The sequence below is a fragment of the Chelonoidis abingdonii genome, chromosome 9, assembly GCF_003597395.2.
Source record: "Chelonoidis abingdonii isolate Lonesome George chromosome 9, CheloAbing_2.0, whole genome shotgun sequence".
Taxonomy (NCBI): Eukaryota; Metazoa; Chordata; order Testudines; family Testudinidae; genus Chelonoidis; species Chelonoidis abingdonii.
In genome coordinates this window covers 81,836,431-81,860,047 of record NC_133777.1, presented here as the reverse complement: position 1 = coordinate 81,860,047, position 23,617 = coordinate 81,836,431, and the positions used below count along the sequence as shown (strand labels likewise).

Sequence of the window (23,617 nt, the reverse complement as noted above, 5' to 3'; positions counted from 1 at the left end):
TTTCTAGACCACCTCTGTAACAGTGGGAGCAGTGGAGAGGGTGAATTTCAAACCCACAGAAAGTTTTTGGACACAAAAAAGTAAAACTTAGGTTGCAGCCCTCCTCTGTGTACAGACTCTGAAAGTCTCATGTTTTCAGTTACCAGAAGAAGTAACTAAGAAAGATAGGAGGCTAGTGATTTACTTTTATCCCTTTAAAAATAATGGCATATGATGGTGGAAAAAACAACAGTAAATATGGGTAGGATTTTCAAAAGTACCTGAGTGATAGACCCTAACTTGCATTTACTTTTAATGGGAATTAGACATCTAACTTCTATGGTGCTTTGGAAAATCCATTATTAAAGACTATTACAGTAGTACCTCCACATGCAAAACAAATCATCGTCAATAATGCTTACTACATTCTCTTGCTAATGGAGCTGCCAAAACTTTCAGGCCAATCCTTCAGTGGGAATAGGCACAGGCTCTTGGTTATAAATGGACTCTCACTACTGTTTGAAGACAATACCTAAATAAGAGTGGAAAGTGATAGTGTACAGGTAGAAAAGGATCCCAGGTAGGACACACGTTTGATATAGATAAGCTTCACAGATTTTAGCTAGATAACATTTTGCTTTTCCCCAGAATCATTTACATTGCATTGCATTTATATTGCATCAATACAAACTGGAAAATGCCACTGAGGTGCTGAGGCTTTTCAGCACTATCTGATCACACAAGGGTCAGACACTGATACCCTTGCTCACACTAACTGGTGCCTTGCTCCATAAGTGGGTCCACTGCAGTCAATGTTAACATACTCAGATTTCACCCCAATTGCAGCTGCAAAGTAATCTCTCAGATAACTCAGACTCTACATTAATTTAACAGGATAAAATACATCACTAATCTTGTCATGCATTTTAGTTTGCCCAATGTTATGCCTGAAATGAGGAATCTAAAATCACTCTGTTTTAGATGGAATAGATTCTTATACAGTTCAAACTCACAAACGACATTATTTTTAATCTGTTGCCTACTACATACCAATGAGAAAAATCTTGGTATCGTGTCATAAACTGCTATGCAAATGATGCTATTTGTAAGTATTAACATAATTTAGTGCTTACAGTCATATTCTCATTTCTAATAATTCTACCAGAATGGAGAGTCTTTTCTCTATACTCTTAGCCTGCAGGATAGTCTTTCATCAAGAAGCTGAATTTTTTAATAACCTGCCAACATATGTTTTGTATGTGGCAGCCTAGGCCAATGACACAATGTCTTCATTATCGAAAGAAACAGGTCTACATACTGCAATCGGACATTAAAGCATGCCTGTGCCCATAAACTAATGCTTTGATGTCTAAATGTGTATCATTATGATGGTACTCTGTAACAAAGGATAATTTTAATCCTCTGCTCTCAATGGTAATACGTAGTGGAGATTGCAGTTCATTATATATAAGAAAGGTCGCCATGCTTACAAAAGAGAGCTCCACTCTGAAGGCAGAAAATGTCAACTCTCATTTCTGGACAAGATGCTCTAAATGGCAATGTGTTTTGTTCTTTCACCTACGCCCCCTGAAATACTGGCCTGGATTTAGAGAAGCTTTCCTGATGACATGCTTGTAGAAAATTATATCAAGTGTACCGTTCCTTATATATGTTTTTCAACTTCTGGTAAGCATTTATGTTGTAGGAGTTTTTAAGGGGCATGTTCTTGTCTGTGTCTGGACTCCACTTAAATGCAGCGGAAGTGGGGGAACCATAAGGAAACCAGTTATAACTCCCTGTTTCTGAGCCATCAGGCCCTGAGGGAGAACAGCTCTGACTTAAGCCACTGGTGCAAGGACTCTCAAAGAACTTACACCAGTGGGAGAGCAGATGTAGTGCAGCTGTGCTCTGCAGTGCCTTCTTCCCCTCCCACATGGGCAGCTGGCACAGAAGATCAGTATACTACCTCTGACAGCTTTATGCAAGCAGAGAGCTCCCTGGCACAGGCAATATTCTCCACTGGCCATCTCTGGCTGTTCTAAGTCCACTTTTCACTGGTCATACTTATGCAGAGCAAGGGAGCCTTAGAGAACTGGAGAATCTAGCCCTTAATGTTTGCACAGAAAGTTTCATATGACAAAGCACTATTACTTTGTAATTATCCAAATTCAAAATAAGTTTAACCAGCACAATTTGAAATATATTATACTACACAATTCAATCAAATGTTACACTTTCTAAAACTATTCTTGATTGAATTAAAAAAGCGGAACTGCTGTAAATATTTCTTTATTTAAAATAGGACGATAGGGTATATATTTCCGTGATACAACTCTTCTGAATTTAATGGGAATAAATTTGGCGCTACAGACTTAAATATCAAATACTTATTTAAATATTCGCAGACCTTTAACTAAAATTAATCTAATTTGCATTAGAATTCAAATTCTGAATGAACTGGATCCAATGAATTCAGTCCATCAATTTGTAAAGAACAAACTTGTACATTGTTTAAAAGGTGCACTAATGAAGGCTGGAAGGTCATAACGTTTACATCATTATGTTTGTATATTTGTGGCTGTCCATCATTTTTGTAGCCACCCAAACTTTGTGCAAATCAGAAGCCACTGCCCCAGTTATCTACTGATATCAGCACATCAATAGAGAAGACAGAGTATGATCAGAAAAGTGAAGTTTTAATAACAAAAATTCCCTTTATTTTGTGTTCACCCCCACAGTTATTGAGCTAAGGATTTTATTTGCTCCTCTCTTCAGTTTCTGCTTAACTGTTTTATTTAAATCATGTTCTCTTACAATAGTTTAGTGAACTTCCCAGCTTGCCATTAAACACAATGGACCAAATTAATCCCTGCTAATACTTCCTCTTTACTTTTATGTTTAAGTCAATAGAGTTACATCAGAGATGAATCTGGCTCAAACAACTGTTCACTCAAACAAGTCTTCAGTGAAGAGAAATTTATAATACTAGGAGCTGAATTAATTTCCAGAAGGCAACAACAGAATTAAAAACCTTTGCAACACCTCATTTATGCACAAGCTGGGGCGAGTAATACATGCTCTGTTAGAACACACTACTTGCAGTATAGCAACACCCACCAGCATACAGACAAACAACACTGAAGCATGGTGACATTTGCTCTTGTTCATGTTTAGGAATGTAAAGCCAGGTGGTTTTTCTACTAGATAAAACAGATACACACTTCTGATCAGAGATATTGATCGCCCATAGACATCCACAACTCCCTCTGAAATTGATTGTAAATACTCAGAACCGCTGAAAATCAAACCTCAGTACGAGAGGTTCTAGTGTTCATCCTGTTGAACCAGGACACGTATTTATAAATGACTTACATAAATAACACTCTTTGGTTTAACACTCTGCTGAATGACATTGTTTAACTGTCCTGCGCCTCAGTTTCTCCATCTGTAAAATGGGGATAATGATGCTACCTCCTTTGTAAAGTGCATTGAGGTCTAGGGATGAAAAGTGCTATCGAAGAGAAGGTACTATTATTATTATTATATGTGAATAAAATGTTATAAAAAACTTTCTATCCAAATAATTCCACAAGATAAAGTTCAATTTCTTGTAAAGTTGAGGTGTTAATTTAAAAGGCCAGAGCAAGCCAGGGGCATGTCTGCAGGAGCTGGGTACACATTAATCCAGGAAATCCCCCCAGCCACTTCCGCCTGCAGAAACTCCTTTGGAAACTCCAAAGGGAGCTAAATTTTCCCCAACCAAGCAAAAATTCTGTGGAAGGGGAGTGCATGACAATGTGCTTGCTTTAGTGAGCATGACCCATTCCCTACAGATGTATTCAACATAAAGAGAACAAACGGTCCCAGGGAATAAGATACCCAGCTTCTCACTAACTTACGTGTGCCCATTTCTTCCGCCACATCTCGGTGTTATATCTCTGACATTCCTTCTGGGTCCAATGGTAGCATTTCAGGTGCCTGGCAATGTCACAATATGCAGTGCCATTTCCTCCAAATTCATTGTCCACTTTAAACAACCAACGTCTCACTTCCAGGTTATCTATGATCAGCTGACTCAGAACTTCAAGCATCTATGGATGAAACAGTGGCATAAAGACAAAGGGAATGGCTTCAAACACATTCTGTCTTAGGACATAGATTCATAGACTCTAGGACTGGAAGAGACCTCGAGAGGTCATCAAGTCCAGTCCCCTGCCCTCATGGCAGGACCAAATACTGTCTAGACCATCCCTGATGGACATTTATCTAATCTATTCTTAAATATCTCCAGAGATGGAGATTCCACAACCTCCCTAGACATCATTAAGGTGCTTGTATATTTTTATTTAAAATTTGTTTTAAAACAGACTTATAATTAGGGTTTCAAGCTTCAGGTTCAAACCAATTTTACCAATACTCACCAATCCTCCTTCCTCCCAAAAAAGCAGAGATACTGGTGATTAGTAGCTTGGATGCTTATGTAAAGCTCACCTGAACTCTTTTTTGTTCAGGATCCTATGGCCACAATTCTGCAATTGGATCCACCTGAACAGACTTTGCCCCCATGCAGACCCACTGAAAGGTAAATGGGGCTCTGTGCCAGTGCAGAGTCTGCCTACGTGGAGCTCAGTGCTGGACCGGGGTTATTAGTTTTGAATGTTCAGTACTTCTCAGGATGTGTCTCAGAAAGGGTAACTGATGGCAACACTAGACTATTTTCAAAATCCTCTCTTTAAAACCTCTTGCTACAGTCAGATTCTAATACCAGGCAAACATCTGTGACACATTCTTGCTGCGGAGTGAATTATATGGTTATAAATTTATGAAGGGGTTACAAGATAGACTTTATTAAAGTGATTCTAATTATTTATATATATGCATACCCAGTTTTAAATGACTTTCTTGTAAAACTAGCTAGGGAGCAGAATATAATTAGCTGTTTAGAAACAGTAAATGCCATTGGACCCTGGAAAAGTGTTATACAGATCTTGCGCTGCATTGACTAGAAGGTATTTTTACATGGTAATCTTTTGAACCCCAAGTTGTATATATTTTTTGGACTTCAATCACAAACAGAATTATCATCTGTTTGCTCCAAATCCTATTATTTGTTGCTTTCGAGAACCCTATAAATGAGTTTCTGTTGATGACTCCCCTACAGTAATGAAAACAATCAATAGTACTGTTAAGACTGTACCAATAGAAAGAATTATGTGCTATCTTTAAGTGAAAATTGAACTGTGCTTTAACATAGTGTCACCTTTCATTTATTATTTAACCTAAGATGTCAATATTTCATAGGAGCAAACAACAGAAGGAGAACTTCTGAAATGTTGCAGCTTGGATCAAAAGAGGAACTAATAAGCACATTGGGGTGTTGGGTAGGAAATTTTTATAAATTAAGTACTTAACAAATTGAACTAATTTAGGAGTCTAATGTATTGTTTTTCACATCATTGAACATATATTTATTTTATCAACAGTATGGAAGTTGTAATATATTTGTTTAGCTGCTATTATTTTCAGTGTTAAAGGTATTTGTAAAAAGAAAAGGAATGCAAAAAGCCTTTTGCTAGCCAGCAAGAATGCCTAAGAATGATAACATCCTCACTATTTTCAGGTTTATGATGCACATCAGTAAAAAGAGAGAAGCTATTGATTATTGCCATTCACAAATACAACATGCTGACATTACTAGCTGGATGAATGCTGCAAATTTCAAAACACAGTAGAAACAAGATGATTTTCTTGATGAGGTAAAGTATTTTCTTCCAGAATCTAATGAACACTCAATGCTACCCTAAAATTCATCCAAATTCCATGAAAAAAAAATCCACAATGATACTAAAGGAAGTGTGCAATCAGAAAATTGTATAAAAGGATCTATGGCTAAGCATGCTGCTGTTAAAGGGACACCACTAACTTGAAATCTAGTCAATTTAAAAAATGAGGTATGCGCAATTTCAGGTACCCCACCTGCTGTTAAGACATGCCGCCGGATTCTGTAGTTTCATAATCACATTTTCCTCTTGCAAAAATGTTTTCTTCTTCCTAATCACAGATTCACAGATTTTAATTTGTTTGCCTGTTGCTGTGTGAAAAACCCATGTGAACAAGGGAAACTAGCTGACTACTGCATAAAAGAGATAAAATTTGCATACTTCTTTGTTAGTTGATACAATGGTATCATATGAATATTCACAAGGCCTATAACCAGGCAGGAAACTGTTCTGCGGTCTGATATCTTTCAAAGGAGGTGACGCCAAAGTTTAGATGGAATTGTGGTTCTGTTTCAGGGGTATTTGGATCTGGGATGTCCATTTGGAACAGGGCAGATTGGAAAAATATAAAAAGGCGCATTAACTATTTTGAGCATCAGCAGACATCGTTTCTAAACCCATAATTCATGGCTACTGGGGAATGATAAATGGTGTACAATATACATGACAATACTAAGCTGTTTAACCAAACACAGGTAAAAATTAATTAATTCATCTTAGAAAACAATGAAAAAGCGTGGGAAAATCATATAGGTAGAGAAATAAATTTGCACTGCTTATGGGAGATATGTGTTAACTACTATAACTATTTCATTAGGGAATATTGAAAAAGGGAAATTGCCTAATCTTATTAACAAATGAACAATTAGCCAAATGGTATTATTGTCAGTGTACAACAGAGATTGTAGTGTATTGGCAACAATCATAACAATTCCATTTAGTACAATTCATAATTTGGGGTCAGTGACACTGCCTCTTAATCAAGGTACATATTATTCAAATAATTGTGCTCAGTGGTGGGTTCCACGTCTATTTCTTTTAAGGTATCGTTTCTGATAATGGATCCTGACACTGTAATAGTTGATCAGTTGGCTTCTGGCCATTCAGCAGGTTATCTGGAAGACAGCAACTTCAAGGAATGCTTAGGTCTACCTCAGCTACTGTGTATCACTCAGCAACACAAATCTGTAGGGCACTGCACACGGCTTGTTGTTCCACTAAAGGATATTGATATGTGGGCAGATGTGATGTTTTTGACATCACAATTCCATTATACAGCCACGCTGGCCTGTACCAGTTTATTGTGTCGAAAAAGCTAGCCGCTTCTGTCTCCTGCCTTGTGACGCTCACCAAATGGTGATGACCAGCCATAAGGGTCACCTGTAATAGGGATGTGACTAATTACAAAACATTTATGTATGAAGACTTCATTGGTAATGTCACTACTCCAAATTTCTGCTTTATTTCTCATAAATGTAGCATTATAGGTCACACTGCTTATGCCTTTTCCAGTCTTTCAAAATGAATCCATGACTCAAAGTAAGCCCCAGCACCAGGATGAAATTAAAGAAATAAATACCAGTTTTAAACATAGATATTGAACCGCTAACTTTAAATTTAAAACCATTACTGTACTGAAAAAAAAGATTATCCAGATTATCAATGACATGCACAAAGCAGAATAAGTATTTCAACTAGATATATTATCCATGATGGTGGAAATAATAATTTTGCATACTTGGATAAAAGTTGCACTTAAAGCTTTCGGTTGTATTACAGGGAGTGTTAGTTTTAATTGTATTAATTACATGCTGTCACTTATGCAGTTTGCTAAAACAGTATAAAACTCCCATGAATGCCCTCACTTCTGCTTCATATATTAATTTGGCAAAGGTGTCATCCTGACACAATTACCAAAGCCACAAGTGGGGACCTGTTTGCCAATACATATAAGTTAGATGCAGCATACACCATGGTAATACGTATTATGTGCATGGTATTATTAAGGTATATTGAAGATAAGTTGAGTAATCACGCTGAATTATACTATTCCTACTCTTGTTCTCTTATGCTAAGTATCCCACAATACCTTATAACAGTGCAAGTCAGCATTTGGCACAGGGAGACAGGGAACAAGATATGTAAGTGTTCTACCATGGTACAGGTAGGGAGTGCCTCCATGGCCCAACTAGTTTGGAATGCTGTATTCGAAAACCCAAGAGGGATGCACCATGGAACCAGAAAAATAAGTTGAAATTGGTGGGTGGAATCTTAGAGGACATACAGAGGGTTTTAGCTTATAAACAACCCCATTAAAATAGAGGTATTTCTAGCAGTGTATTTTTGGGAAGCAAACCTTCTGTGGAAGGTAAACTGAACACATTGCGAGAAACCACTTCCTGGAAGGACTGGTGACATATTAGCTCTTTATTTCCAATACCATACTGTTTGTCTATAGACAATAAACTGGCTGAGCTTGGTTATTTGGCCTCTTGAACATTTTTAATATCGAACTGCAAGGGCAGTCAAAACCAGCTGGTTATACACATAAATCAACAAAAGAGAATATAACCTATGGTGAGCAGGAAGGTCTTTCTATGAGCAGCCACAGAGTGGAGACTGAACTGCTCTTACCTCACAGCTAGATCAGGACCCATCAGAAGCAAATAATGCTAAGAAGCCAGAGCACAGATACAGAAGGGAGAAAATAAAAGGGGGGTCCAGTGAGAGGAACAAGATTTTCAACACAATTTGAAGCCAGGTTCTGTACCTCTCCCGACCAAAGGAATTCCTGGTGGATACTATTTATGAAGGAGGAGCCAAGGACTCCCTCTCTCAATTATGTCTTGTTGGCAGGAATTTCTTGTAACCAAAGATATGATTATTGTTAGTTTTGTGGTAGCACCTAGATGCCCATATCAGGTACCATGTTGGGTGCTGAACAAATACATCAGCAGAGACAGCTTCTCCCCGGAAGAGCTTACAGGCTAATTTGAGACAGGATGCAACAAGTTAGTGCTCCATAACACAGGGAAAAGGAAAATAATGAAAACAAAAGCAGGTTGTATATAGGTTAGTTGCTGCATAATTTGTAGAACCACAACTAGATAAATTCAGCAAAAAGTAACAATACACTGAGGCACACCAATAAAAATTTGCAGTTATCTCCAAGAATAGTATCTTGCCAGTGAGTCCAGAATAAACACATACAAACTGACCACATTAAAATCCCTTTTTCCCTCTATTACTGTTGTTAAAGCCCCCCCATTCGCAGATGATTGATGTACTGAGTTTGGCAAAACTTTTATGCTTTGTCATGGCAATAAGATAAGTGAAATTGGAAATGAATTGATACACTAAACAGAGGGAAAAATTCAGGCAGCAGATCTGCAGAGCGGATCTCAGTTTGGCTGATCGCCTTTTCCTAAACAAATGGAACCTCCCTTGACACAAATGCTTCACTGCACAATAAGGTTCTAATCAATGTAACACCAGACATTTGATTTTTTTTATGCAAGGCATCAAAGTTTGCCCCCTACCTAGTCACAATATGCGTTCATATGTTGACATGCCAAATAAACTGTTCTTTTGCCAACAGACAAGTTCCCAAACTGCTTCCCACTTACCTGTCGATGGTTATAGATGTCATATTCTCCCGGAGGTGTTGGCACACAAGCACTAGCAAAGATTCTTTTACTTCCGGACTTAGTTCTATAGAGATGAGCTACTTCTGGCTCAGAGCCCAATATGGGCACATTTAACATGTCAGCCACTGCTAAATCATCTTTGTGAGGAAGTCCACCAATAATGTAGGCTTCTTTGCCTTGGATGAGATTTTTTATTCTTTTGATTGTCCTGGGACTGTACTTCAGCTGAGTGGCCAGGCACATGTGATGGCCCTGTATAAAGATAACATTATTCTTGTTAAAAGGTGTTCTTTTCTATTCCATGAACCTAATTTATAATGTTGCACACAATAAATACATTATTAATAGCAGGCTGGGTTATGACCTATCCTGTAGCTTAGCTGTTTAAATTGATAAAAGCTGTTGGGGTGAGGCTCCATAATCGTTCACATCTTTAGTGTGTTGGAAATGGGCTCACTGGGAATAGAACTAATTACTACACATCTGTATTTATTTGATCCACGCGGAATTATCCTTCTGTCAGTCGACAGAGATGCTGGTGGCCTTTGGATAATAGTGATTCATCTCTGCAACACTTCTGGCATGGTTTAACTCTAAAGCATCTGCAAAATCAATACAAAAAACGAAGAAAAACCCCTATAGCAGAGAATGTATTTCCCCATACAGTGCAGCAGCATTTTAAATGATTCTCTGAGAATAAAACATTTTGATTTAGCAAACCTTTCATTGATCATAGTAAATTACAGTGGATATACATTTCCATTATGCAGTAGTTTAAATGGCTACAGTCAATTCGACTGCAGAGGAGGAAGCATAGATTTTTTAAAAAAGAACAAAGGTTTCAGTTTTTCATTTCTTTTTAAAAATAAAATGTCTATCTCTGGACAGGCTATTCATGAAACACATCATCATGTAAAATTAAACTAAGAATATCAATCATGGAAGGCTGAGTCTCAGAAATATTTGCTACAACTAATCGCATGCATCCATTGCAAATCATGCAATGTACAAGTTACTTCACTGGAAATATCAAAGCACATTCAGAAAGTGAGTAAGACAGTGATGGATGCTGTGCATAGAATAGTGTTACAGACATTTAGCAGGACAGAGACTGCTACTACACAAAAATGAAGATAACGTTCTAGAACCATATTGGGAAGGAAGTTTTCTTTACAATAAGATTTCATCCACTAGTTTAGGACCCAGTTCTGGAAAGCATTCCTATTTCTTTAACACGTTTAAATGCTCTCCTTAATAGGGGTGGACTTAAGCATATGTTTAAGTGTTTTCCCAAACGTGGACTTTAAAGGCTGTTTTCATTCAAAGTTCTGCAGGCTCCATGACAAGAAAGAAAAGTATAAATCTTGGACCTGGTGTCTGGGTTGGGAGTATGGTGGAGGTACCATGCTCATCCCCCAGAAGTGGAGGGAAAGAATGCCTCATGTCGCTCAACAGTAAAGTCCCTAGCCTAACGAGGAATGAGTGTGGAGCGCCAAAGAGTGTCCAAGGCTCTCTGTGAAGTTGGTGGACATGATTTGGAGAGGTGTGATCCTCAAAGTTCCAGCAGGAGAAGCGAGGGTCTTGGGAGGCATAATAGAGGGAGAGTAGCTAACAACCCTATGTTCCTGATTTTCCTTTCTTTATTCAGCTTTAAAGCACACTCTTGAAGTTTTATTGAGTGATATTTTTATTTTTCCCCCTGAGCGGTAGCATGAAAGCAGGACAGAAGGGCCAGCCTGACTGACCCAGGTTCAATTTCCAGTCCCGGTCACTTGCTCCCTAGGGCCAGGAGTGGTGATGCAAGGAAGAGAATTGCTGTGGGTCTCTCAATAATAGCTTCTACAGTTAATTAAGGAATGAAGGCAACAGGGTGTAAAATCTAGTTCATTCTGCCTCAGACAGTGATATGATAGCCATGACCTGAGGTGCTGAGGGGGAGAAGATGTAAAAGCAGGGGGATGTGGGGAATCCTCAGGATTCCAAAGGGAATAACACAGAAACAATAATTAGCAGGCAGAGGAAAAGGCCATTTGTTTTATTATCATGTGTGGACTTGTTTCAAGGACTTGGAGGCTAGATCCTTGGGTCCAGACAAGCTCAGCTTGGCATCAGACTCAAAGCAGTTAGCAAAGATGGTCTAAACCACTGAGCCTGGGGCCAACTGAGGACCACCACAATTTAGAGCAATCTCAGGAATGCTTTAAATTGTACCTGGCTGCAGTGATTCCCCAAAGCATTATGCCACCAACCAGGGATTGCCAGACCACAAGGTTGTTTGAACCACACACCCTTCTTTCCTGGGCCATGCCTGCCATGCAGAAGGTTGGGACCAGAGGTGGCCCGGCACCGGCTATGTAGTTATCACCACCCAGTGATTTCCCCTACAACGCAATCCCCAGGTGGCAGGTTAAATCAGCATTAAGGTTGCTATGTGCTGCCAGAGCTGGGACCTGGCTCCTTAGTTTCAATCCGTACTCAGCTACTTTGAGGATACTTCTAAGTAAATTTAAGTATAATGAGAAAAGACATTATCTCATACACTGAAAGAAAGGTGCTTAAAACAAACCTATAAAGGTCGAATCCAGTACTGCTTCCTAGGCAAAATGCCTACTAAACTCATAACTACTGAAGTCACTGATGTTTTGCGAGCCAGAGTGCTGCAGTAGGCTCAGCACTGCTGTCCCTTCAGTAGGTTTGAGTCTCTTTTCGGACTATGTTGCATTGTTTGGTCTTAAAATTGGCCTAACAAGTTCAAAGCTAATATTACTAGAAAACCTACAGTAAACACATTTAAAGTTCCACATCTTTAAAAGAAAAAGTTCTAAATTGGATTTCACTGCAATAAATACTCTTGAGGAATGAATACATGAATGGCTGTTCAGCTATAAGGAGCTAAAGTTTGAGTAATAGAAATGTTTTTATTGCTATGCTTTCCTTAGCATTATAAATCTACCAAGTTCCAAGTCTCAGACAAACACTGAGAATGGACACTGGGCTACAGACAATGGGGATAGAACTACCTCAACTAAGTCTATAAAACTAAACTGGGATATTTATTTCCAGCAGTCTAACTAGTAGTCTAATCAGTAAAGCTCTTAAACTTGCAATAATATTTCACTGATGGGTACCAGAGCGTTACACGTTATAAAATTTCCAATTTAATTTTACTGCATCCCTCAAGCTGTAGTAATTAGAAGACAAACTCACTGGGAAGCTGTTTATAGCTTCAGGGGTGAGAATTTTGAACCTGTCCTGCAGGTCACCCATGTCCTCAGGGTTCCCAGATCTAACAGCTGCCTGCAGACCCAGGAGTTTATTGTAATACTGCAGTAACTCCTCACTCAGATGAAGGGGGCAGATGTAGATGACGTCAACGTTGGCATCTAAAACAAATGGGCACAATGTTCATTATCCGTAGAAAGGTAAACTCCATTGTGAACTGATATCTGATGATTCCTGACCATTTGCTAACAAACAGCTTCCTTAAAAGCATACTGGAAATAAAATTAGCTTTGTAATTCACAAACCTTACTGGTTTAACTGCTTTTCTGTGCTTCAACATTTCTCTGAAGACAAGTCAGCAATCCAAAGAAACAGCTAGCTTTCAGAATTAAGTTTGCAGAACACATTGGGGGTAGAATTTCCAAAGTGTTTCAGGGGGATTGAGCAGCACAACTCATATTAACATCAATAGGAATTACGCACTACTTTAAACATGTGTCCCATTAACTTCAGTAAATTATAAAACTGAGTTATTAGTTCTAGAAAGCTGATGAAACTGCAGTTTCATACTCTGCTTGGAGTTTGTATGGCCTGGTCTTATTCTTGCCCGTCCACGTAAATGCTCATAGTAGGCAGGGCAGTTCCTAGAGGGGTACAGGACCCGGGGAGGAACTGATGAATCTGTCACTTCCGGGACTGACTGTGCCGGCCAATCACACCAGCTCGCAGGGCACCCCCAAAACACAGGGCCCAGAGCAGTCGCCCGTATTTGCCGTACCAAAGGGGTGGCTCTAGGGTGACCAGATGTCCCGATTTTATAGGGACAGTCACGATTTTTGGGTCTTTTTCTTATATAGGCTCCTATACCTCCCACCCCCATCCCGATTTTTCACACTTGCTGTCTGGTCACCCTAGACGGCTCTGACAGTAGGATGGCATTATTAACTTCTGCAGAACAAACGGGTGTGCAGATTGGCCTGTTAAATACCAAATCTGAGTTCATGCACGTAAAACAAGTTGGTCTGAAAGACTGCATGTGCAAACACTTAGGTGTGAAAAACTGCCACACAACTGTAGATGCCACTTCGGAAAATTTGATCCAGTGTGTTTTGTTCTAAAACATTAATATTAAACATTGATGAGTTAACAGGCCTCATAACATCAACATAGTGTGCTGCTTTGAGATCTACAAATGAAAAATAGCACTATCAAGGTCTGATCCAACTCCCACTGAAGTCAATTGTCTTGTCTTCACCGGGAGTTGGATTGAGCCCTAAAAGTGCCATTAATGATTATTATTACATCAAGATGAAATTTAAGAATGTGCAGCAAACAAATCTAGGGGAAAAGGTGATAACAAGGAAAACCTCATTTCATAAAGGACTTGGAATAAGATATTCCACTCATTTACTTTGCTGTGGTGCGTTACTGCAGGAAAACAACACATGCTAAAAAAATACATATATAGTGTTCAACAGGTGTACAAAAAAATTACACGCGCTGAAGAGCTAGCCCATTGTCTAAGCTCTGATTGTGCACATAAAAAGAATGCATAAAATTCATTACCACATAATTTCAAAAAGTAATTACAATGAAGAGAACAGTCCATTTGGCCTTTGGTCAATATTCAATATTACTTTCAGTCACTCTTGAAAACTTACCAACCTGGGCACACAAACTGCTCACCCACCCTGGCTGTGACAATGAAAAAGCTAATGATATTGCAATATCTTGTCAAAAAGTTACTTGCCCAGGGTAAAGCAAGTGAGCAGAATTTTGCAAGGCTGAATTAAAGATTGCTGGGACTACCCCAGCAACAGCTATCACGATCTCATTTAGACATAAGCTGAAATGCATAGGGAGACTGTAGATAATATCTGATTATATTAGTGTAAAGAAACAAACATTCTTGATACTCTAAAGCAGTGTTTCCCAAACTTGGGATGCCACTTGTGTATGGAAAGCCCCTGGTGGGCCGGGCCGGTTTGTTTACCTGCCGCGTCCACAGGTCCGGCCAATCGCGGCTCCAGGCCAATGGGAGCTGCTGGAAGCAGCAGCCAGTACGTCCCTCGGCCCGCGCCGCTTCCAGCAGCTCCTATTGGCCTGGAGCAGCGAACTGCAGCCAGTGGGAGCCGCGATCGGCCGGACCTGCGGACGCAACAGGTAAACAAACCGGCCCGGCCCGCCAGGGGCTTTCCCTGCACAAGTGGTGTCCCAAGTTTGGGAAACACTGCTCTAAAGAAACCATTAAACCAATGTTGCAAGAATCTGTGCTCTTCTGTTGGGCACAAATTAACATCTGATATATGTTTATCTATAAACTCTATGTGTTTTACCCCTTTTTTTCTGTTTCTGCTTATTTTCATTCTCAGACACCCAAATAAGTCTTTTCCTGTGCTAAGTACTAACATTTACCTAATCTAGTATTTAAGGTGGAATGGATGAGTTCTGTGGGTTAAACACAATTTTAAAATGTATTTGGTCCTTTTCTGCACTACAGTTTACAATTCCGTTACTTGCTAAAGAATGATTGCAAACTGTAGTGAAAACAAGGCCAATGAAATGGCCCCACTCAAAATCCTGGCCAACCGGAAACCACTGCTGGGAAAATATTTATTTACTCATAGACTGTACAATATGGTGCAACTCACTGAAAAGGACAGGTGGCTTCTGGGGTTAGATTGTAATCTTATAAACTCCCATGCAAATGAATAGGGTGTAACTGTGGAAAACTCACTTCTCTGGTTTTGAGAGACCCTCCCATTTTGCAGAAGTAAGCACTAAGGCCCTGATCCTACAGACACTTGCACATAACTTCGCGCATGTGAGTAGCCCACTGAATCCCATGGGAATACTTATGTATTAAAGTTACTCCATGGCCAAAGTGTTTGTCAGATCAGAGCTGATATTTGAACACAGGAGATCTGATGAATTTTTGGACTTCAGTTGCAATGTCCTATTTCTGTCTAATGGCTCCATTCCCCAAGTCCTTGCCAATGTGAAACTGTTCACATGAAAAAGGGATGCAGGATTGGGCCTTATCTTAATTTAAATTTATGATTCTATATAAATGATTTTAATAAGTAGGAATTAAACAGGTTTAGAATAGGATTAGATTTGAAGGGAATACTGTCAACTTAATTTTTTTTAAATTGATTAATACTAAAAGAAAAAAAGAGGGTTTTTTTGGTAAAGCACCCTTTAATAGTATGGTCTGCACCTTTGGGGTTTTTTAAAAATGTTAAAAATATTTAGGATTTTTTTCTGGTCCCCTGTTTATGTTTAGAAGGGTCTTTTTGAGGATAAATGGGGCACTGCTCAAGACCTCCTCCCTTGGCCCCCTCCCCTTTCCCTCTTCTGCCTACTCTCTTTCAACCTCAGCTTTGCTGCTGCTGTTTCTGGTAAACAAGTTCATGTAATCCACATAGTGCACATAAAGTGCTGTCAAATGCACAAAGTAAATAAATGGAGAAAAAATTAAAAATCTCTCTACTCTCCTTCAGTTGTAATCTTCGGGTTTATTTCTAGATTAGGTTATTTATTGCTAGGACCAAAAGTCTGCAATGCAATTTTCATGGTCATAGATATGAAGGTGAGAAGAAACCATTCGATCATCAAGACTGACTCCTATACAATGCATTGATGTTCTTCCTTTCAGTTTCTAACAATGTAAATGTAATAAATCTATCTTTTAAAAAAAAACTCCAAAAAATTAAAACCAACTGTACTATGGAAAAACAACATTAGTGCCTAGATAATATATAAAGGCAATTACATTATTATTTTAGGCTACTGTAAATTTCTGGATCTAACATTTTTGTTACAAAGTTACTAAATGGCATTTATGAAATAATAATGACACTGAAATATATATGAATCATGTAAAGTATGTTATTCCAGGAAGCCAAGGAAGTTGGTCATTGACAAATTAATATTCTTCATTGCTTTGTTTAAAAGAGAACTGTCATGCTGGGGAAAACTTTCAAATATATGTTTCTTGTCTTATTTGCTAATTAAATAAAGGCTTACTCTTTCCCAGCATATCTTCTCTCCTAACGTGATCCTGAATGCATAACTGGCACTGCCGAATTATAAGTCAGATTCTATGGAGTGCTGAGCACCCTCGTCTGCCAAGAAATGCTCAGCACCATACAGAATCAGATCATCTTACTTCACTGCAAAATCAAAAATAACAAGTATGTTCCTCTTATGAACATCTCACAGAGCAGTAAATGGCATAAACGACCGATCAAGTACTGAAAAGTGCTTTTGGGTTTAAATGCTCTCTGCATTCAAGATTACTACAGCAAGGAACTCTCCCTCATCCATGCTCTTTTCCTTAAAAATGAGAGACAAACAACAACAGAGATGTACGCAGCTGACTGCACTTACTATACCTAGTATGTCACACAGCCTCCCCATCTGTAAATTCTGTTGAAGAGCAAAATCAGGAGCAGCCTCACGAATGCACTGGGAATACCCTAAAAAGAAAATAAGGTACCAAGATCTATTAATAAAACCCCTCATCTCATGTATATTTCAAAGAGATCAGATTTCAGATAAGCTAATGACATTTTTCCTTTGAAATTTATTATTTAAAAATATATTTTATAGTTATTCTACTGCTAAGAATTAAATCTTTATTTATTTTAAATAAATAGTCTGAAATACAAACGCAGAGCAGAATTCTGCTCCTATTCAAGTCAAAAACAAAACTGCTGCTAATAAAACTGAGAGGAGAATTAGGCCAATAAAATGCATGCCAAGAAGCTGATTCTGCTACTAGAAGCTTCAATCTATTTATTTTTATTATTATTTTTTCTTTTACTAATGCAGTAAAACTCCCAGTACCAGGATCATGGAAGCACACTGAGGATTTGTGACATGCAAGGATGAAAGTTTAATGCATTGTGAGAAATGAAGAGTATGTTCAAATTCCAGAGGTGTAGTTCATTGGGTTTTGGAATGCACAGCTCCTATACAATATTTTTTAAATGTTAGCTCAGATTCATTCTTGACTGACCGCCTGATTTAGGCTAAATACTTTGTTGTCTGAAGCAAGGATTTGCTGATACTGAACACTAAAGAAAATACATGCACCAAACAGGACGAAATAAATAAATAAATAAATAAATAAATAAATAAATAAATAAATGCAGCTCATTTTTAGTACTAGTGGAAATCCAGTTGAGAGTATTTTTGCTATTCCAATTTTCAGGAAAATATCATAAATTTGGACTTTTGGCCTCTTTAGTGAGACTACAATATCCTCATGTCTCCCTCTAACATAATTACATTTTAAAGAAATAGCTGAAGTGAGGCATTTAACATTCAAACCTGGCATTCCTATAAAAGGTTTTCAATTCTTTTGTTTGTTAAGACTTCTCTGAGTGTAGGCCTTCTGAAAGAAGTGTGTTTACCAGCTAAACACACATGATATCATGTGTCTGAATTTAATAAGCCATTTTTGTTAATGGACATGACAACATCGTGACTATGTAAAATGAGATTTTTAAATAAGAACTGCAGTATTAAAACTTGCAGAGTGTTATAATCCCAAAATACATGCAAGTGTTTATTTTATTTGGGTTTGTGTATGTTGTTATTATTTTTTTTAAACAGTAGAGATAAGTAAGTGCCATCACAATTAAGTAAGGAGCCCTTCTGATCAAGCAGTCCATTCTATCAGCACCTTTTCCTTCAAACAAAGATAAAAGGCAACAAAAAATACCTCATTAAAAAAGGTACCCAGAGTACAATCTCTATGACATCTGATCACTTAGTGGCAGCGGATGTAGTGTATGGATGACTAACAACCTGTCTGGGCTAGGATTATCTATCTGAAGGGCAGATTTCTGACTGATTAGATCCTCACCTTCTAAAAGACTTCTGTAAATGACACGTTTATAGTGACTATAATCTCTAATTGTGTAGATTTTAAAATTTAGCTAATCTTAAATGAACCTGTAGAAAAAATATTTTAATAAAAATATAAGATCAATTGCTAATAGAGACAGTTGCTGTTAAATCAATAGGATGTGCAGTCTAATATCCAGTGTTTAACATATACTCTTAAATGGTCTGTTAACAAGATCTGGTAACATGAAGATGTTACAGTTTTCCATCTATCTGCACATGGATAGCTATCTGGTATGACTAAAATTTGCTTAAATACTGAAGTATTAAATTTTGGTAAGATAACAGCATTAGACTTGCATAGGATACTACTATTGCACATTTTCCTTTTTTTATTGCAAGGAATTTGTTTTTGATCAGAAAATTAGTCATGAGTAATCAGCAGCATTCTCAAATTGTATGTCAGTGCCGTTCTGTACGTATATCCATGATCTATAGAAGCAACGCCCCAAAGGAAATACTGAGAAATTAAATTCTAAAAAGATTTAGTCCATAAATTTCAAAGGCAACCATTAATTGCTGATGCATCAACTTGAGACACATAGAGCTTCATTTTGAGTGGTCCTGCACACCCACAGCTGCCATAAACGTAAACTGCCGTTGTGAATGGTCACCAAGTCTCAATGTCCGCCTCAACTGAGGTTCTCAAAATTAGTGGATGCTTCTGAAAATCTTGGCCTGAGTCTCATGAAAAATTAAATTTTACAACCCCACGAGGTCAGCATGGAGAAACTGAGGCACAGATGAATTAAATAATTTGCCTAAGTCACACAACAAATCAGTGGTAGAGCAGGGACTACAATCCAGGTTCCTAACACCCTCTCATGTTTCTAATACACTAACTCTAGTGCTTAATAATTCCTAACATTTTAGACACAAGAAACTGACAACTGGTTTCCAAGCACTGTACTGTACATATGAAAATAGTTTAGTATTTAGGGAACACATTTTAGCAGAAAAATTGTATTAATATTGTCATTTTGAAAATGCATAATTTAAAATGGCAAATATTAAAATTTTAGCTATGGAACAAATTTCAATAACTTTTACATTGCTGTAGTTCTGCAAATGCACAATATCAGCTACAATATGTAATTTTCTAAAATTAGTTACCTAGATACCAATGACATATGTCAAGTCACAAATCAATGGCATGAAGATTTCACACAATTTAAGTCAATAGCAAAACTCCAGATTCACCCATCATGTCCCATGCACCTATTAGCTAACAGCATGCACAACACCAATGGTAAGTCCTGGTGCCTGTTACATGCTCTGGCTGGTGAGCCAGTATCACTCATTAAAGAAGCCTCTTTCAGTTCCACTTATTGCAGCTTCAATCACCTTCACAGTATCACAGAAACATAGAAATGTAGGGCTGAACAGGACCTAGCGAAATCATCAAGTCCAGCTTCTGCACTGTGGCAGAACCAAATAAGCCTCGACCACCCCTCAAATGATGTTTGTCCAACCTGTTTTTAAAAACCACCAATGATGGGGATTCCACCACGCCTTGGAAGCCTATACCAGAGTTTAAATAAACTTATAGTAAGAAAGTTTTCCACAGTATCTAGCCTAAATCTCCCTTGCTACAGATAAAGCCCATTACTTCTTGTCCTATCTACAATGGAAATAGAGAACAATTGATCACTGTCCTCTTTATAACAGCCCACAGTTAATTTACATTTGCAGGTAGTGTGCTGTGAATGTACCTCCACTTTTGATATGTGCAGTTACGCATTTGTTTTAGGTCTAACTAATACTTTGGGCAGCTGGGTTTGGTTTGAAAGGCTCTGAAAAGTTGAAGCAATTTTGCAACTACAGAATCTCTGAATATGAGCTCAAGCCATAACTATAGATCCTCTTTTGTGTCACAGAATCACAACTTTAGATGGGTAGATAATGCTTCCAACTGGAGCTGAAATCAGTGATGTGGTAATATTTTGGTCTCCCAAACCTGCAGCTTATCAGAGCTTGATGATATGCCCTTTCACACACATTCAGCACCAATCCACCACGATGTGCCAATGGCTGAGCTGAACTACAGAAAAGCTCAATCTCTGAGAGCAAGAATTGTGGATTTCCAAGTGCAATGTGTGATCGTGGTACTGAAAGAACACTGAGGGTCTGCTTCTCTAACACCACCTTCACACCAATATAGCTCCACTGACTTCAATGGAGTTTCTCCCACTTTACACTGAGGTAAACAAGAAGAGAGTCAGAGAAAATGGGGAGTAGAAGGGACTACTGTTGCCTGCCCATCTCAGCCCCTGCCAGGACTCACTACCCTTTCTAAATATGTTTTGCGGGTCCCCATTAGTGCCTGGCCCTAGCAAAGAACCTGTAACACCTTTCAGAACTGCCTTTGACAACAAAAGAAGTGGTATGAAGCAGGGAGGTGGCAAAGACAAAACAGTGTAAGGAAGTTGGGGTTGGGGTTTTTTCCCTTCAGAAAAAAGAGGAGAGAAAGATAGCTGGAGTTTAACCAGTTGATATTGCCTAATATATTGGGCACATGTGCTAAAACAGATCTCTAATTTACCCAATATACTTGAAATATTTACTTTCAAGTACTAGTATTCATTGAAACACCGTTTTCTAAAAGAATGTGAGTGTTGCACAGGAGTTGCACTCACATGCAGCAGAGTGAAGGGGTTAAAATGGGGAGGAGGTAATGAGGAGGGGGAGGGAGAGAAGGAATACAGAAGAAAGCGACAATAACTGTATATTATGCAAAGTTTCTGCAGAGTAATGTTACTGAGTGGAGCAGTAATTTTATTAGGAAATAATGCCACAGTGGCTCTGTGTTGTAATAAAAGGCTCTTCTTGTAATAAGATAAACCATAATTCAAGAACTAGAATATCTTATTGCAATTATATTTTTTAAAATATTTACATGTTAATTTAATGAAGATGATAATAAATTCTCAATGGATAATTACTGTCCATTAGTGCTTTTGCTTGGAATACATATTAAAGATCAGAAATTTTACATCAGTGTAAGTGCAAATGGAATTTGACCTAGAGTCAGATCAAATTTGGCCCCAAATTTAATTTTTGCAAAATTGATTAAAAGAAGGTTTTATAATTTTAAAACAATCCAATTAAAAGAGTTATATAAAAATAATAAACATTCTCCAACAGTATTTGCAACTGAAATATTGCAACATTGTATTAAAGCATTAGAATTTGAAAGTGAAATTGACTTGAAAATTATTATAAACACCAGTGAAACTGACTAGCCTGTTTTCACTATACTAACAAAGAGAAATGCAAAAAGTAACAAACTGTTTAAATAATGAAAGATTAGATTTTTAAAATCCAGTTTTAATAAAACAAGGCTTTGTTGTTAGTAAAATGAATATAGAAATTTGTTCCTTAAAAAAACTATAATTTTTAACCTGACAGTGTCTCTTTAACCAATCATCTCACTTAATATTTCCCTTAGTTATGTGCAGAGAATGGGCACTTGTAATGGTCCTGAAATGTTCTTCAAACTGAAAAAAGCTGAGAAATTCACAGTTAAGAATTTCAGTGGAGTTCCACCGGTGTGAGAAGAGATTCAGGTTTTGACACTCAGGTGAAATCCTGACTTCAATGAAGTCCACTGGAATTCAACAGAGCCAGGATTTAATGTCCTCCATTCTTAACTAACTATACTGCAAAGAAAAAATATTGTTGGTGAAAAATACTTTGTCAAACATGTACTTCTTAATACTCAGCAGTTGTGTTCCAACTTTATAGTTACTTAGACATATTTTTATGTTGATATGATTCAATTCCTTTAAGAAAATGCCTGTTGAAGTCTGGAATTTTGTGATTAAGTAGCATTGAGTCGGGCCATGATGTTTAATAGATATGTTTATATCTTCAGATTATAAACATCTAATGTGATGTGTAAACATCTAATCAAGCTTATTTATTCCAATGCTCAATTAGGCCAAAAAAGAGGAATTGTTTTGGTATCTTGGCTACAAGTAATTAGCAGTGTTTTTCAAAACAGGTATTATTACAGTACTTGTCAGAGCAAAACAACAATCAGAGAAGATCTTCTGATAAATTACGATGACAGTAACTGGAAATGCCTTAGTGATGGATGAAAAATCTAATGAAAATATCTTTGAAAATACAAACCCATGCAGAGAAGAATATTTAAAAATGTCAAGATGTTCCCATTTTATTTTATTTTATTATATACTTAAAAGGGTCTTAGTTCATAGAACTGAAAAGCCTTCATGTTTTCAGTTTTTAAAATGTAAGCTATGTTTAAAGCTCTGTTCATGTCAATCTTGTCAACTTCCAGCTATTATATTTCATATTTGCATATCTCAAAAGCAACTCAACTTTTTAAAAAATTCTGTTTTCAATCTGAATCTCTTATAAAAGCAAAAAAAAGTACAAAGCTTTTATTCTTTCAACGTGGACAAAATGCTTATAGGAATCTAAAATATATCTAAAAAACTTGAAGTCTGTAATAGAAATCTCAGTGCAGTTGCATATATTTTATCTTAAATAAACATGAATACACTTTTCTTACAATACCTTAAGAATCTCTATTTTGATTGACATAATTTTAATATTTCCTTCATTTGGTAGTTATATATACATACCTTGTAATTTTGTAAGAAAAGATTTGAACTCATAATAAAATGTACTTAATACAGAATATTTATTTTTTTAAAAGAGACAAGATTCCTATCTAGAGCCCGAATCATATAACTCTTACATGGATGCCGACTGCTGCATACAATAAGTTGCAGGTTAAGGAGCTAGACACTAGGTCAAATGCCAAATGAAAATGGACTCCCTATTTAGTTTAAACAAGTCTCCGGAAGGTTTTAAATATTTTCAATTATATCTATACATTTGCTGGAAGTTAACAGGGTCATTTGCGTACCAGGGACATTTCACTTTAAAAAGAGTTTTTAATGTTTCTCTATTTTTATAATACCAAAGCTTTGAAAACAACTTGAAAAGCATTCATTGCTTAGCAATATTGCTGACATTTGAGTTTACAGATATAAATAACAATTGTTTCTCTTCTATAACTGGTGTCCCTTCCAATTCCCATTT

At 37.5% G+C, this 23,617-nt stretch overlaps 1 protein-coding gene across 6 annotated transcripts in view; it reads right to left on the bottom strand.

Moving 5' to 3' along the window:
- Positions 1-23,617, bottom strand: part of IQCH (IQ motif containing H) — a 116,547-nt gene that overhangs the window by 60,985 nt on the left and 31,945 nt on the right. For all 6 annotated transcript variants that reach the window (XM_032764389.2, XM_032764385.2, XM_032764386.2 and 3 more), the window contains 4 exons: positions 17,026-17,109; positions 12,614-12,789; positions 9,386-9,658; positions 3,879-4,070 (listed from right to left, as the gene is read on the bottom strand). In XM_032764389.2, coding sequence (XP_032620280.1) covers positions 3,879-4,070; positions 9,386-9,658; positions 12,614-12,789; positions 17,026-17,109 — 725 coding nt within the window. The remainder of the gene's footprint in view (positions 1-3,878; positions 4,071-9,385; positions 9,659-12,613; positions 12,790-17,025; positions 17,110-23,617) is intronic.